Source organism: Geospiza fortis, unplaced genomic scaffold, assembly GCF_000277835.1.
Source record: "Geospiza fortis unplaced genomic scaffold, GeoFor_1.0 scaffold27, whole genome shotgun sequence".
NCBI lineage: Eukaryota > Metazoa > Chordata > Aves > Passeriformes > Thraupidae > Geospiza > Geospiza fortis.
This window is the reverse complement of record NW_005054329.1, coordinates 2,967,908-2,981,880: the sequence shown is the minus strand read 5'-3', so window position 1 is coordinate 2,981,880 and position 13,973 is coordinate 2,967,908. Positions and strand designations below refer to the sequence as shown.

Below are 13,973 nucleotides of genomic sequence, written 5' to 3'. Positions count from 1 at the left end.
CTGGATGAGGTTCTGAGCTGGTCCAGAGGCTCCTGTGAAGACAAGAAGTCTTCATGGAACATGGAGGTTAAGGGAGGGAAGCTAAACACACTCCTGGAAGGCAGAATAGCGATTTTTCCCTTTTCTTTTCCTGTTTTTGTTTTTTCTTTTTTAATGCCACTTTTTTAAACTGCTGGATGAAATATGCTGCAGTTGTAGAACAAATACTCCAGAATCCCAATTACAAAAAACAAACAGAGCAAGTGGCTGGGAAGCCTCTAGAGCAGAACCACCAAAAACCACCTCTTACACAGGTGAGGAAATGGAGGCGTGGTGAGGAATTTTAATCCCCACTATAATTTTTTTTTATTGGAGACAAAATCCCTTTATTCTGCTGCAATCTGATGGAATTATCAAGCAGGAAAGAAGCTGCAGTGCTGGAAATCCACATGGAAAAGCATTTCAGCTGGGGGAAGAGGGAAGAGTTTAGCTCCAAATGACAATGTGGTAGTTTTTACATGAGATAATATGAACTTTTACCCTAATTTTATCCTAATTTTCATTACGCTCGCTCTCTTTTAGTCACTGTTAATAATTTTTTCTTTATACCCTTTTAAAGTTTCAAAACTACTTTACCTTTCTCCTAATCCTACCTCACAACAAAAAATAAATACACTAATAATTAACCAACACTAAAACCCACCACACTCATTAATACACCATCCAAAAAAATCTCAAAATTAACAAAATCTCAAATTAACAAACCAAAACCACTACAGACTTGGAGGTGGTTTTTTGTTGGGTTTTTTTTTTTTCCTTTGTTTTAATCCATAACTTTGAGATCATCCCTGGTCTGATGGAAGGTGAAGGCTGAAAGCCTGAGGGAGAAAATCCATCCCTCCTTGCCACAGAAAGGAAATAAACACGAAGGGTGCTCAAATACAGCTGGAAATGTGTTTGAAATGGTTTGAAATGGGTTTAAAATGTGTTTTTAACTGGTTTTGCTTTCAGGGTGACCGAGGCTTTGATGGCTTGGCTGGTTTGCCTGGTGAGAAGGGAAACAGGGTGAGTGTTCTTCCATTTCTGGGAGGAGGAGGAGGAGGCTGGGATGAAGCACAGGAGAGGATGAAAGGGCCTGTGGGATGTCACAGCGCCCTCACATCCCATGGAGCTGCAAAATCCCTCTGCAGGATCCTTCTGGGGCTGCTCCAAATTGGGATGGGGAGGGAAAAAAATCACCTTAATGCAATGCAGCCTGAAAAACCAAATCAAGAGGCAAAACCTGCTTGTTGGATGGGGTGGAAATTGCTTGAAATTACAATTTATTATTAAAAAAATGGGGGAAAGTGGTTATTTTGGCAGGCTGGGTGTCCCTCCCCTCCCTGGAGCAGAGACAGAGGCAGCTCTGAGGGCACAGGGACCTCCAGCACAGACAGAAAAATCAAATCCATGCCTTGCTTCATCCCCATTCCCTGGTGGTTTCCAGTGCCAGAGTGTTTGCACCTCCTCTGAAGCATTTTCTGCCTTTTTTTTGCAGGGAGAGCCAGGTCCCCACGGCCCCCCAGGGGCTCCTGGAGAGGATGGGGAGAGGGTAAGTGTGCCTGGGCATTGGGAATTCCTAAGGAAAACCTGGGAGCAAGGAGCAGATGCAGCATCAGGCAGGAGCTCCCTGTCCCTGAGCCTTCCCTGGGAGGGATGCAGGACAGGGAGATGAGAACTGAAATGAAAAGGAGAATTTGGCTTTAAAGATCTGGTCAGGAAAGTCAGGGTTTTGTTAAAAGGGAAAAGAAAATAGCACAGAGAGTAAATTATTGCTCACAGTGAGCAAAGGATGGCTTCTGAATTTCTGAAATCCAGAGGAAATGATGGCTTCTGGATTTCCGAAATCCAGAGGATTGCAGTGAGATTTGGGGAGCAGAAATTCCAGACAGAGGCAGGAATCAAAGATTGAATTGTTCACTTCTCCTTCAGCCACCAACAGAAGGTGTTTAGCAAAGCCCAGACTAAGTGATCCCGGCTCTGGTTTAAGGGGAGAGCTTAAAAATGCTGGTGTGTGGTTCAACCTGAGGAGCCAGTGTGGATTTCCCAGCTCTCATCCCCTCCCATGGTGTTTCATTCCCACTTTGGGCTCTTGGTGTCCCTGCAAAGCTCAGAGAATCACTCTGCACAGCCTGGGGAGGGTAAATTAATGGTGGCTGTGAAATGCTCTGAGGCTGAGCAGAGCAAAGCTGGAGGGGGAAGGAGGAGAGTCAGAATCCCAAAGGGAAAAGGAAACAATTCCAGGAGGGAAGGATGGGAGCAGAGCAGGGATTGGAGCACTGGAGGAGGTTTCCAAAGGGTTGGTTTCCTAAGGGGGAGCCTCAGGTTTGGGGTGCAAAATAACCCAGGGGAAGCACCATTTGATCATTTTGGACCCAGCAGATATGGCAGAGGAGAGGGGAAATTCTCCTGCCACGTTTTCCTTATTCCACGTGATGCTCCTATTCCAGTAACCCTGCAACATTGCGTTTTAATTCCTCGGCCCTCTCTGCATCATAAAAAGGAGGCTGTGGAATATTTGGGCAGGCAGATAAAGCTGCCCATCCATCAGGGAGGATTTTCTTCCCTCCATGGCAGGGAAGGAGCTCCATCCATCCAAATCCCAGAGTTCCCCTCATTGTGGAAGGGGCTGGGATTCAAAGTGAGCTCTCAGTGAGTGCTCCCATCCCTTTCCTTCCACTCCAAACCCCCTGAGGGCTCCAGGTGGGGCTGGGCTGGGATTTCCAACGATTGGCAGCAATTCCAATTCTCCTGCCCTGTTTTCCTTATTCCATGTGCTGCTCCCATGCCACCAAACTCAGCAGTGCCAGCTTAGATCTGGTGAGAGAGGCAGGGATGGAAGGGAAATACCAGGAGAGCAGAAATCCTCATGCTGGAGGACCCAGAGCCTTTAAAAATGTACATTTATGGAAACCTTGCCAGCCTTCCTGAGCTGTGTGGGTTTTCCATGGTAAAACCTCAGTCTGGAGGGATTTTTGGGATGATCCATTGGTGTTCTCAGGCCATCCTTCCTGAATTCCCAGCTGGAATGACTTGGCTGCAAAGAGTGTGGCTTTTGCTGCTTCTGGTTTATCTGAGGAGCTCTGATTTGCCTAAACCCCATTCCCACCCTGCCTTGCCATTCAGTTTGGTGTCAGATCTTGTGGCTGTTGGCTCACCTGCCCTGAGGTGTGTCTACAACCCCTTGCCTGGTGGCAAAATCCACTTTTCTAAACATCAGCAGCAATTCTGAAGGATCCTCAGGCCTTTCTAGTCCCTGATAAACTCAATTTTAGTCTTCAGGCTTCCTTAGGCATGGAAACCCTGTCAGTCCTGCAGAGAAACTGCTTTTCTGTGGGAATAGTATTAAAAAAGGACAAAACTGAATTAAATGTGGATTTTTTTCTGTCTCTTGCTGCTTCTCTCCGTGCCTCTGCTGCTGCCCAGGGAGATGATGGAGAAGTTGGACCCCGAGGTCTCCCTGGAGAACCTGTGAGTATCCCACTCCCCTTTCCATGGATTTGGGGTGGAAAAGGCATTTTTAGGGCTCTCATGGGGCAGCTTTGCCCTGAGATCCTGCAGGGATCAGCTTGAAGTTCCACATGAACAATTTGAGAGTGGCTGTGGTGCAACAACTCTTTGTTTATTTTCATTCATAATTTTCACTTAATCTCACTCCCACAAAGGTGGGAGTTTTTGTTTGTTTGTTTGATTGGGTTGTGGTTTTTTTTAATGAAGAAAAATCTCATTGCTTGCTCAGAAAAAAATCATAACTCTAAATATAAAACTTAGATTAATGTCATATTTTTCCTGCCTGTATCCTTCTCTCTGCTTTGGGATTGAGGTAATCAGGCTGGGGTAGAAATTAGGTGTGGGAAATAGATGTAAAATACTTCTTTTTATGAGTGTTCATAGGAAATTCCAGTGAGAAAAGAGTTTTATCTCAAGGCAGTGGCATCTTCATCATTGTCACCAGTGTCAGTGACTCCTGATAAACCTCAGGATGAAATCCTGGCAGGATTGAGCTCAGGGAAACTTTTCTATCTGACTTCTGTGGGGTCAATATCCTGCTGCCAGTGCACAGAACCTCCTAAATCTGCATTTTGTCAGTGTTTGGAGCCCACGTGCTGCAGAGGAGCTGAAGGAGGAGCTGCAATTCCTGGTCTCACAAAGGATGGAGGAGATCTCACTGGGCTTGGACAAATCCTTTGGACCAAGCCACAGAAATGCTTTCAAGGAGAATCCCACTAAAAAAAACAAACAGAGAGGCTGTCAGTGAAATACTCTGAAAAGGCATTTTCCCCCTAATACCGAGTTTTTCTCACTTTATTGGCAATGCAAACTGCTCGTGGCTGGCTGCAGATTTCTGTGTGGCTGCTGATTTCATCCTGAATGCATTTCCTTTGTTGTGAAAAGAACATTGTCTACCATTTCTTTCAAAACCCCTGATTTTGTTGTGCATGGTAGCCTGAGATTAATTGATGGGAATTGCTGGGCACAGTTCATGGGAGAGAGGGGAGGGTTGGCATTTACAGACTCGCTGGAACTAAATTATAGACAAGATGTCTGATTAACTTCTGGGGAAGATTAATCAACTCAGCTATCTCCTTAGCACATGTCCAAGCAATAACTTATGGTTTATTAACTTCTTAAAAGCATTTAAGTGCTCAGGTAACACAGCAACAACAGAGGAGCTAAATGAGGGTAACACACGCAGGGAAATTTATTTTTATTTCAGCAGCACGAGTGAAAAATCTCTGGGATGGCCAGGATGAAGGATTCAGTGGCATTACAGGGAATTTTGCTGTAAATTTACAATTTTGCTGTAAATACACACACTCCAAACCTGGGGGTTTGTCCTCTCTGCCCTCAGCTAAAAGAAAGTCATTCCAAATGTGGCTGAAAGAAGTGGTGGGACTTCAAAATGGGTTTCCCTTCATCCTGCTCCATTTCCTTCCAGTTGCCCTCACCAGTGGAGTTTCTGCTCTGGGTCCATGCAGGGCTTTACCCAGGAGGTCTCCAGTGGCTGGGATGGACCCTTGGACTCATCCATTTTTGCTGGAAACTGCAATTATTTTTTTTTTTGCAGGATCTGAATCCCCACGACCTCCAAGCCAAGACATTTCATTCATGGCTCCTACTCCACCCTGCAACATTGCATTTTCATTGCTCAGCCCTCGTTTTAATTCCTCGGCCCTCTCTGCATCATAAAAAGGAGGCTGTGGAATATTTGGGCAGGCAGATAAAGCTGCCCATCCATCAGGGAGGATTTTCTTCCCTCCATGGCAGGGAAGGAGCTCCATCCATCCAAACCCCAGAGTTCCCCTCAATGTGGAAGGGGCTGGGATTCAAAGTGAGCTCTCAGTGAGTGCTCCCATCCCTTTCCTTCCACTCCAAACCCCCTGAGGGCTCCAGGAGGGGCTGGGCTGGGATTTCCAACGATTGGCAGCAATTCCAATTCTCCTGCCCTGTTTTCCTTATTCCATGTGCTGCTCCCATGCCACCAAATTCAGCAGTGCCAGCTTAGATCTGGTGAGAGAGGCAGGGATGGAAGGGAAACACCAGGGGAGCAGAAATCCTCATGCTGGAGGACCCAGAGCCTTTAAAAATGTACATTTATGGAAACCTTGCCAGCCTTGCTGAGCTGTGTGTGTTGTCCGTGGTAAAACCTCAGTCTGGAGGGATTTTTGGGATGATCCATTGGTGTTCTCAGGTCATCCTTCCTGAATTCCCAGCTGGAATGACTTGGCTGCAAAGAGTGTGGCTTTTGCTGCTTCTGGTTTATCTGAGGAGCTCTGATTTGCCTAAACCCCATTCCCACCCTGCCTTGCCATTCAGTTTGGTGTCAGATCTTGTGGCTGTTGGCTCACCTGCCCTGAGGTGTGTCTACAACCCCTTGCCTGGTGGCAAAATCCACTTTTCTAAACATCAGCAGCAATTCTGAAGGATCCTCAGGCCTTTCTAGTCCCTGATAAACTCAATTTTAGTCTTCAATATAAATATAAATATAAATATAAATATAAATATAAATTCTATAGATACAAATAAATATAAATATAAGTATGAATTATATAGGTATAAATAAACATGAATATAGATATATATAAAAATTTATTTATTTACGGAAGGGTCTGTACTCACAGGATTTCTCTCCCATTTTGTAACTCAGGGAAGCTGTTGCAGCACCTGCAAGGTCCTTCCAAACCCTGCTGTGTCCATGTCCAGCGTGATGCTCACCCTCACATGGGAATCCTAACCCTGTTTTTCCCCCCACAGGGACCCCGAGGACTTCTGGGCCCCAAGGGACCCCCAGGACCCCCAGGGCCCCCGGTGAGTTCCCTGCTCCAGAGCCTTCCAGACAAAAACCCAACCCCAGCCACCCCAGCACACCCTCCAGCTGCAGGATTGGCCACATCTGGGCAGTGGAAAGCAGTGGAGTCCCAAAAGGAGCTGGTGGCTCTGCCTTGTCCCCATCCTCAGTGGTGTCACGTCCGTGCAGGGCAGATTTGCCCCACCTGAGTAAATATGAACTCCTTGCTCAGGCTGGAGGGGAGGAATGGGAGTTATTAACGCAGTGCCTTTGCTATTAACTGCTGCCCCAGGGCTCTGAAGCAGCTCCTTCATATTCCAGGCCAGAGCATGTGGGATTTGATCCAGCAGATCTCATCCCTGGAAGTGCTGATGCAGGGGCTGTCCCTAAATAATTTCTGCTCTGAAATCCCAGAGCTTAAAAACCCAACCCCAAAACTCAAGGGGTCAGTGCTTCATCTGAAACAATTCCTTCATATTCCAGTCCAAAACATGTAGGATTTAATTCAGCAGATCTCATCCCTGGAAGTGCTGATGCAGGGGCTGTCCCTAAATCTCTGCTGCTCATTGGAATCCCAAACCTTAAAACCCCAACCCCAAAGCTCAGGGGGTCAGTGCTTAATGGGGAACATTTTGTGGCCTCTCAGCCCTCCTGGGATGTGAAGAACTTTGCTGTGAGCTCCTGGTGCTGCTGGGGTTTAATGAGGATTCCAGGTTTGCTCACAAAGTGTCTCATCTCCCACGGATGGGATTTTATCCCACAGGATAAAAGATCATCCTGGAGAAAAGGAGGCTCGGGGAAATCTCATTCTCCACAACAGGCAGGAGGTTGTGGGGAGGGAGATCAGACTCTTTTCCCCAGTAAAAAGAGACAGGATGAGAGGAAAATTGTGCCAGGGGAGAAAATTTCTTCCTGGAAGGAGTTGTCAAGCAATGCCCAGGGTTTGGTGGAGTCCCCATCCCTGGAAGGGCTCAAAGCCCACGTGGATGTGGCACCTGGGTGCTGGGGCTGGGTTGATGTTGGGTTTGATGATTTTTGGTGATTTTAGAGCTGTTTTCCAACCTGAACAATCCCATGATTCTGAACTGGTGCCAGGGGGGCATCTCCATGTTCCCCTCTCAGTGAAGGTGCTCAGGGAGTGGCACTTCCAGGTGAATTTTGTTCTGGCACAGCTCTGTCAGGGATTTTCCCTCTTTTCCTTTGCCACTCCAGCCAGGATTGCCTCCGCCTGGTGCTGCCTGTTCCTCCCAGGCAGGTTCAACCAAATGACTTCAGAAATTCACCTGGATTCATGGAATTGGCTGCTTTACCAAACACCTTTAGGAAATCGTTCCCTTTTCACCTGGTCCAAAGGAATTCTTGATTTTTTTATTATTTTATGGCAATTTCCCTGCTTTTGAGGTGTGAAATAATGTGATGTTTTCTCACTGCTGTGTTTTTTAAATCCTTTCAAAGGGTGTGGCTGGCATGGATGGACAAACAGGCCCCAAAGGGAATGTGGTAAGTCCTCCCTGCAAATTTCTACAGTCAGCTCAGGTTTTCTATAGGGCAAAATGCAAAATTCTCTTAGATTACATTTGCTAATTGCTTTTTAGCCTGGTCTAGATTCCTATCAAAGCCCATGAAAAGCACCAGGAACATCTTCCTGCAGCAAATGGATGTTAATTTATTGTAATTTCTGATGGAATGACACATTATTTCCTTATGAAAGATGAAACATTTTCCTCGAGATGAGTGCTGAGCTAATGAATATCAAAATAGAGACATTGAACTGAGAGGGGAAAAAACCGGGATGGGATGGGATGGGATGGGATGGGATGGGATGGATTCCCTGGAGAATAAATGCAGACCTGTGGTGGTGTTCACAGGACGAGGGAAGAGATGAGATTCTTGACTCCATGTTTCAGAAGGCTGATTTATTATTTTATGATTCATATTAAAAGAAAATTATATTTTAACTATACTAAAAGAATAGAAGAAAGGATTTCACCAGAAGGTTAGCAAGGAATAGAAAGGAATGATAACAAAATCTTGTGACTCTCAGAGAGTCTGAGCCAGCTGGACTGTGATTGGCCATTAATTAGAAACAACCAACATGGACCAACCAAAGATGCACCTGTCGCATTCCACAGATAATTATTGTTTTTCTTTTCCTCTGAGGCTTCTCAGCTTCTCAGGAGAAAAATCCTGGCAAAGGGATTTTTCAGAAAATATCATGGCAACACAGACCAGGAGGAGTTAGAGCCTTGCTCAGCTCCTTTGGGCTGGAAATCCTTGGGGAGGAGTGAATGTGCCTGGAAATCATTTCCCCCTTCCCTTTCCCAGTGGGAAAAGCTGTTCCAGGAGCTCTTGGAAGGTCAGAGAGGGCTCAGGGAGCTGTGGGAGGGTGTGGATCCAGCTCAGGTGTATCCAGCAGTGCGAATACAGGGACACAGGGATTGTGCTTCCATCTCACCTTTCCCACCTGCCCTTGTCTCCCCACAGGGCCCTCAGGGCGAGCCAGGGCCCCCAGGACAGCAGGGGAACCCAGGGGCTCAGGTAAGAACAAATCTCCTTCTCCACAGCTGGGAGAAAAGCGGGGAGAGAATTCAGCACCAGAAAGGGGGGAAGCAGCATTTGGAGAGATTTGGCTTGAGGAAACATTTCCAGTCCAAAAATCTTCCTGCAAACCCTCCCAGAGTGGCATCCCCCAGCTCTCACCTGGCTGTGGCACAGCCAGAGCAGCTCCAGGTGGCCAAATCCCATCCTGTGGGATGTTTAACACGCCCCTGTGCAGTTCCTGGTGGACAATGCACATCTCCAGGCTTTTCCCATGGCTCTCAGGGGATCCTGCTCCTCAGAGCATCCCTGTTTCCCTCCTGGCCTGAGCCTGCCTGCCCACAGCCCCTGCAGCTCTCCAGACATTTTATTGCCCCCCACAAGACATTTTGGGAATGAATGGAGCAGGGGAAATAATGCACTAAAATAACGCACAGCCAAGATGCATTTGGAAGGAATAACTCGCTCCTTAACGACCTTAATTTTGATTTTTTTTGTGGTTTTTCACAGGGTCTTCCAGGTCCACAAGGCGCCATCGGTCCCCCAGGAGAGAAAGTGAGTTGAAATTCAGCTCTGGGTTTTCCTCCCTCAGCCATGGATTTGCATTTTGCTCCTTCAGCTGCTCCTTTGCCCCATGCGCAACATCTGTTTGCAGCCGTGGCCATGAAAGTCTAATGCTCTCATTCCAGACAGAGGAGAGCTCAGGCCAGCTCAGTTTACCTCTAATTCATCATATTTGCATTCATTTCCCCTCTGAGGAGAAACGTTTTGAAGGCAGCCTATGGTAAAACATGAGGAGATGATTGAAAATTGATTTTTTTGTGGGTTTTGGGAGTCTGAGGGGGATAATAATGGGGACAGCCCATGCATCCCTTCCCTCTGCCTCTGATTTCCTGGCTGTAAACGTGGGACTGATGCTGGCCTTGGACCAGGGTTTAAAGGGGGTGAATTTACCCCAAAAGCTCTGGGATCAGCAGGATTTAAAGGAGAAAAATTTCCCCCAGAGCTCTGGAACCAACAGGGTTTAAAAGGGGAGAACTTTACCCCAAGAGCTCTGAGATCAGCAGGGTTTAAAGGGGAGAACTTTATCCCAAGAGCTGTGGAACCAGAAGAGTTTAAAGGAAGAAAAGTTTCCTCCAAGAACTCTAGAACTTGCAGAATTTAAAGCAGAAATTTCCCCCAAGAGCTCTGGGACCAGCAGGATTTATAGGGGGAGAACTTTCTTCCAAAAGCTCTTGAGACCAGCAGCGTTCAAAGGAGGAAAATTTCCCTCAAGAGCTCTGGAACCATCAGGGTTTAAAGGGGGAGAGCTTTATCCCAAGAGCTGTGGAACCAGAAGAGTTTAAAGGAAGAAAAGTTTCCTCCAAGAGCTCTGGGATCAGAAAGATTTAAAGGAGGAAAATTTCCCCCAAGAGCTCTGGAACCAGCAGGATTTAAATGAGGAAAAATTTCCCCCAAAGGCTCTGGAACCCGTAGGATTTAAAGGGGGAAAAGTTTCCTTCAAGAACTCTGGAACCAGCAGGATTTAAAGGGGGAAAAGTTTCCCCCAAGAACTCTAGAACTTCCAGAATTTGAATGAGGAAAAGTTTCCTCCAAGAACTCTGGGACCAGCAGGGTTTAAAGGAGGAAAATTTCCCCCAAGAGCTCTGGGACCAGCAGGATTTAAAGAGGGAAAACTTTCCCCCAAAAACTCTAGAACTTCCAGAATTTAAATGAGGAAAAGTTTCCTTCAAGAACTCTGAAACCAGCAGGATTTAAATGAGGAAAAATTTCCCCCAAAGGCTCTGGGACCAGCAGGATTTAAAGAGAGAAAACTTTCCCCCAAAAACTCTAGAACTTCCAGAATTTAAATGAGGAAAAGTTTCCTCCAAGGACTCTGGGACCAGCAGGGTTTAAAGGAGGAGAAGTTTTTCCGTCAGAGGGGTCATTTAGGACTTTCTCAGCTCCCACAGAGCAGGGACGCTGTGTGTGTGTCCCTGTGTGTCCCCTCCTGCTTGTTTGGGGTGGAATTATCAATGATCCCCTGGGAAGGAGCACACTGGCAGCTCTGTCAGACAAGTGGCACCTCCTGATGTGGCAGAAAGCAGCAGCTGCTGATTGCAAGGTGCTCCCTGGGTGGTGTTAGAGCAGTCAGCTGGGGCAGCTCCTCTCCTTTGCCATTTTTCACCCAAAAATGGGCATTTCTTGGTCCTGTGAGCCCAGAGTTTGGTATCCTCACCTTGTCCTCACCCAGCTGTGCAGCATCCTGGGTTTTTGGCAGTTTTTGTGCAGTCTGAAGCTCCCATTGCTGCATCCATTGCTGCCTGTCAGGTGTCCCAGGATGCTGCAACACAGAAATAATCAGATTTCCCTCCAACCTGTGGCAGCTTTTCCACCTCTGCAGCCTCCCACAGCTGAGAAAAGCAGGAAATGTGGCTGGAAATGCCCATCCTCTGATGCTCTGGAGGCTCTGATTGATTTTCTGTTTGGTTTTAGGGCCCTCTGGGCAAACCTGGTCTCCCTGGCATGCCTGGTGCTGATGGGCCCCCGGTAAGTGCTGCTCTCCTCCTCTTCCTCCTGGGGCTTCTCCCCACCCTGGGCTTGGAAATGGGAGCCCAGGCTGGGATCTGAGCCCCTCACAGCTCCAAAGAGGGAGAATGGGAAGGGTAAAAGCAAGAAAAGCTTTTTTGGTTGGGATAAAGGCACTTGAAAATGGAAATAAAGAGCACTTTATTAAAATGGAAATAAAGGCACTTTAAAACGGAAATAAAAGGGAGTTTAGAATGGAGATGGGGTTTAATATGGAAGAAAAGACAGTTTGATATGGAGAAAAAAAAGTTTAATATGAAAAAAAAGTTTAATATGAAAAAAAAGTTTAATATGGAAAAAAACCTTTTGATATGGAAAAAACATCCTGCAAGGTCAGCTCACCCTCCTTGGAGGCTGGGGTCAGTTTGGGAAGCCCCATCACAACTCTGCTCACCCTGGTTACTTCTCACCATCCCTTCAGGGCTCTCTTTCCCCTCTTCTTGCTCCTGCCCTGTGTTCTGTGGGTGTTTATTCCCATCCCAGAGGCAGGGATGGACCCTGGGGGTGTTGATTCCCATCCCAGCCCCCCCTGGGTTTCACAGGGGTGATAAGAGCAGCTGGAAATTCCCTGTCAATGTTCCATTCTCGCAGCTTCCCCCTCTCTAACCCCACTTGAAACATCGTTTGCTCCTCGCTGTCGAAATCAGTCTCAAAACAAAAAGAAATCACCAAGCCTTTCAACCCCATCTCATTGTTACCCATCTCAGAGAGACATTCATTTAAGAATGGAAAAAAAAAACCTGCAAAAATTGTTTCATTCTGCAAATGCAGAGCACGGCCCGAGGAGCAAAAAAAAAAAGAAATAAAAAAAAAAAAGGAAAGAAAAATTGCATTTCCCACCCTGGGATTGTCATTCCTACAGAGGGCACTTGGAACATCCGTACAATTGTTAGCTGAGTCAACAGAGCAGCTCCAGCAAAGCCCAGAACATCTCTAAATCTGTAGGTTTTGATGTGAAATTCCTGCAGCAGCCTCCGGGGAGCTTCTGCTGGAGAAATTCTATTTTTAAGCAGCCTGGAGGCTGTGGAGGAGCTGCGGAGTGGCCGTGCATGGGCAGGGACCTTTCCCACAGGTGGGCTTGGGTTGCTCTTTGCAAGGACAAAAAGGGTTTTATGGTTTTATTTCTAGAAATCTGTCTTGGAAAATCCCTAAAAATCCCTGAGGGCCTCTCTGGGAGAGCTGCTCCTCAGTTTGTGATCTCAGGAGCACCAGGGAGATGGGCACAGTGAAAATGGGGATGGTTTAGTGCAGGGTGGAGCAGAGCTTTGGAAATGCTGCTGCGGGTTCATCCTGGAGCTGAAGGCAGGAGTGGTTTTAGGGATCCTTTGTGCCCTGGTGCTGTTGGTGCCATTAAAATCACAGAACAAGCTGAGATTTTTCTCCCCCGTTTTGCTGACGGAGGAGTGACAGCTGTCATTTTGTTCCTTTATTAAACTCAGGGAGTCTGGCTTGTCTGCCATTCCCTTCTGAAACTGATGATGGAAAATGCTCATCATTTTCTTTGTTGTACGGGTAGAAAATTGTGGATTTAAAGGAGAGAGTTCAGTGGAGACACCAGAGAGTGCAGAATGGCTTTAGAGCAGCTGGGTGTGCTCCCATCATCCTTAACAAACCCAGGTGTGCAGTGAGTGCCCTTCCAGGGGTCACCGATATTGCAGATGTTGCCAAATGTGAAAAACGCCAGTCACTTGTTTTTAAAATGTTAAAAGTGTAATAGGAATAATATGGTTATAAAAATATTAATACAATTAGAGTAATAATAATTTGGACAATTTGAATTAGGACAATATGAGACAATAGAAACAAAGAGTTACAGACAGTCTGGGTGCCTTTTTCTGGGCAGCACGAGCCCAAAAAAGGACCCATGCTAACAGAGGATTAACCCTTAAAAGCAATAACCTGTTGCATATCCATACATCTCATACATGATGCATAAATTCCATTCAAACACAGGATTCTGTCTGGTGAGTGTCAACTTCTTCCTCTGAATCCTAACAGCACCTTCGAGGCAGGAAGAAGTTCATTTCTTCTGATAATGGAGCGATAAATTCTCTTTCTCTAAAGGTTCAGGTGTCCTGTGGCTGCTATCTCACTGCGAGTCCTTTCTTTAAAAAAGTACCCTACATAGCACAGTTTCTATTTTAACTTTTCTTATAACCTAAAGCTACATTTAACACACTACTTAAGAGAATTAATACAGCATTACCACCCAAAACCACTTTCCTGCATTCCCCATTTCTCCCTGACCCTCCCAGCTCCACCCGGGGCAATTCACACTTTGATTTTCCCTGCCTGCCACCGCACCAAAGGCCCCTAAAGGCTGGTGATGAGAACATGCTGGGAACTCTGGGATGCTGAATTTTTCAGCGTTAAATGCCAAGAGGGATGCTGGCCAGCCTCTGGCTAGCAGGGATGCAGGTTAGCTGAGCACTTCTCATGGGATCTCTCCAGGAATTAGGAGCTTAACGAGGGGCTCTGACCAGTCTGGGCATCTTTGTGACCTTCACGAGTTTCCTGCCACCAGGATTTTATCTGTCTGATCAAAATCCCTGGGCTGCTT

The 13,973-nt window shown here is 46.6% G+C and overlaps 1 protein-coding gene across 1 annotated transcript in view; it reads left to right on the top strand.

Annotated features, from left to right (window-relative positions):
- Positions 1 to 13,973, top strand: part of COL5A1 (collagen type V alpha 1 chain) — a 108,205-nt gene that overhangs the window by 53,025 nt on the left and 41,207 nt on the right. Inside the window, exons 18-25 of the mRNA XM_031057288.1 lie at positions 991 to 1,044; positions 1,517 to 1,570; positions 3,445 to 3,489; positions 6,274 to 6,327; positions 7,763 to 7,807; positions 8,792 to 8,845; positions 9,356 to 9,400; positions 11,321 to 11,374. Of these exons, the coding sequence (XP_030913148.1) occupies positions 991 to 1,044; positions 1,517 to 1,570; positions 3,445 to 3,489; positions 6,274 to 6,327; positions 7,763 to 7,807; positions 8,792 to 8,845; positions 9,356 to 9,400; positions 11,321 to 11,374 (405 nt within the window). The remainder of the gene's footprint in view (positions 1 to 990; positions 1,045 to 1,516; positions 1,571 to 3,444; positions 3,490 to 6,273; positions 6,328 to 7,762; positions 7,808 to 8,791; positions 8,846 to 9,355; positions 9,401 to 11,320; positions 11,375 to 13,973) is intronic.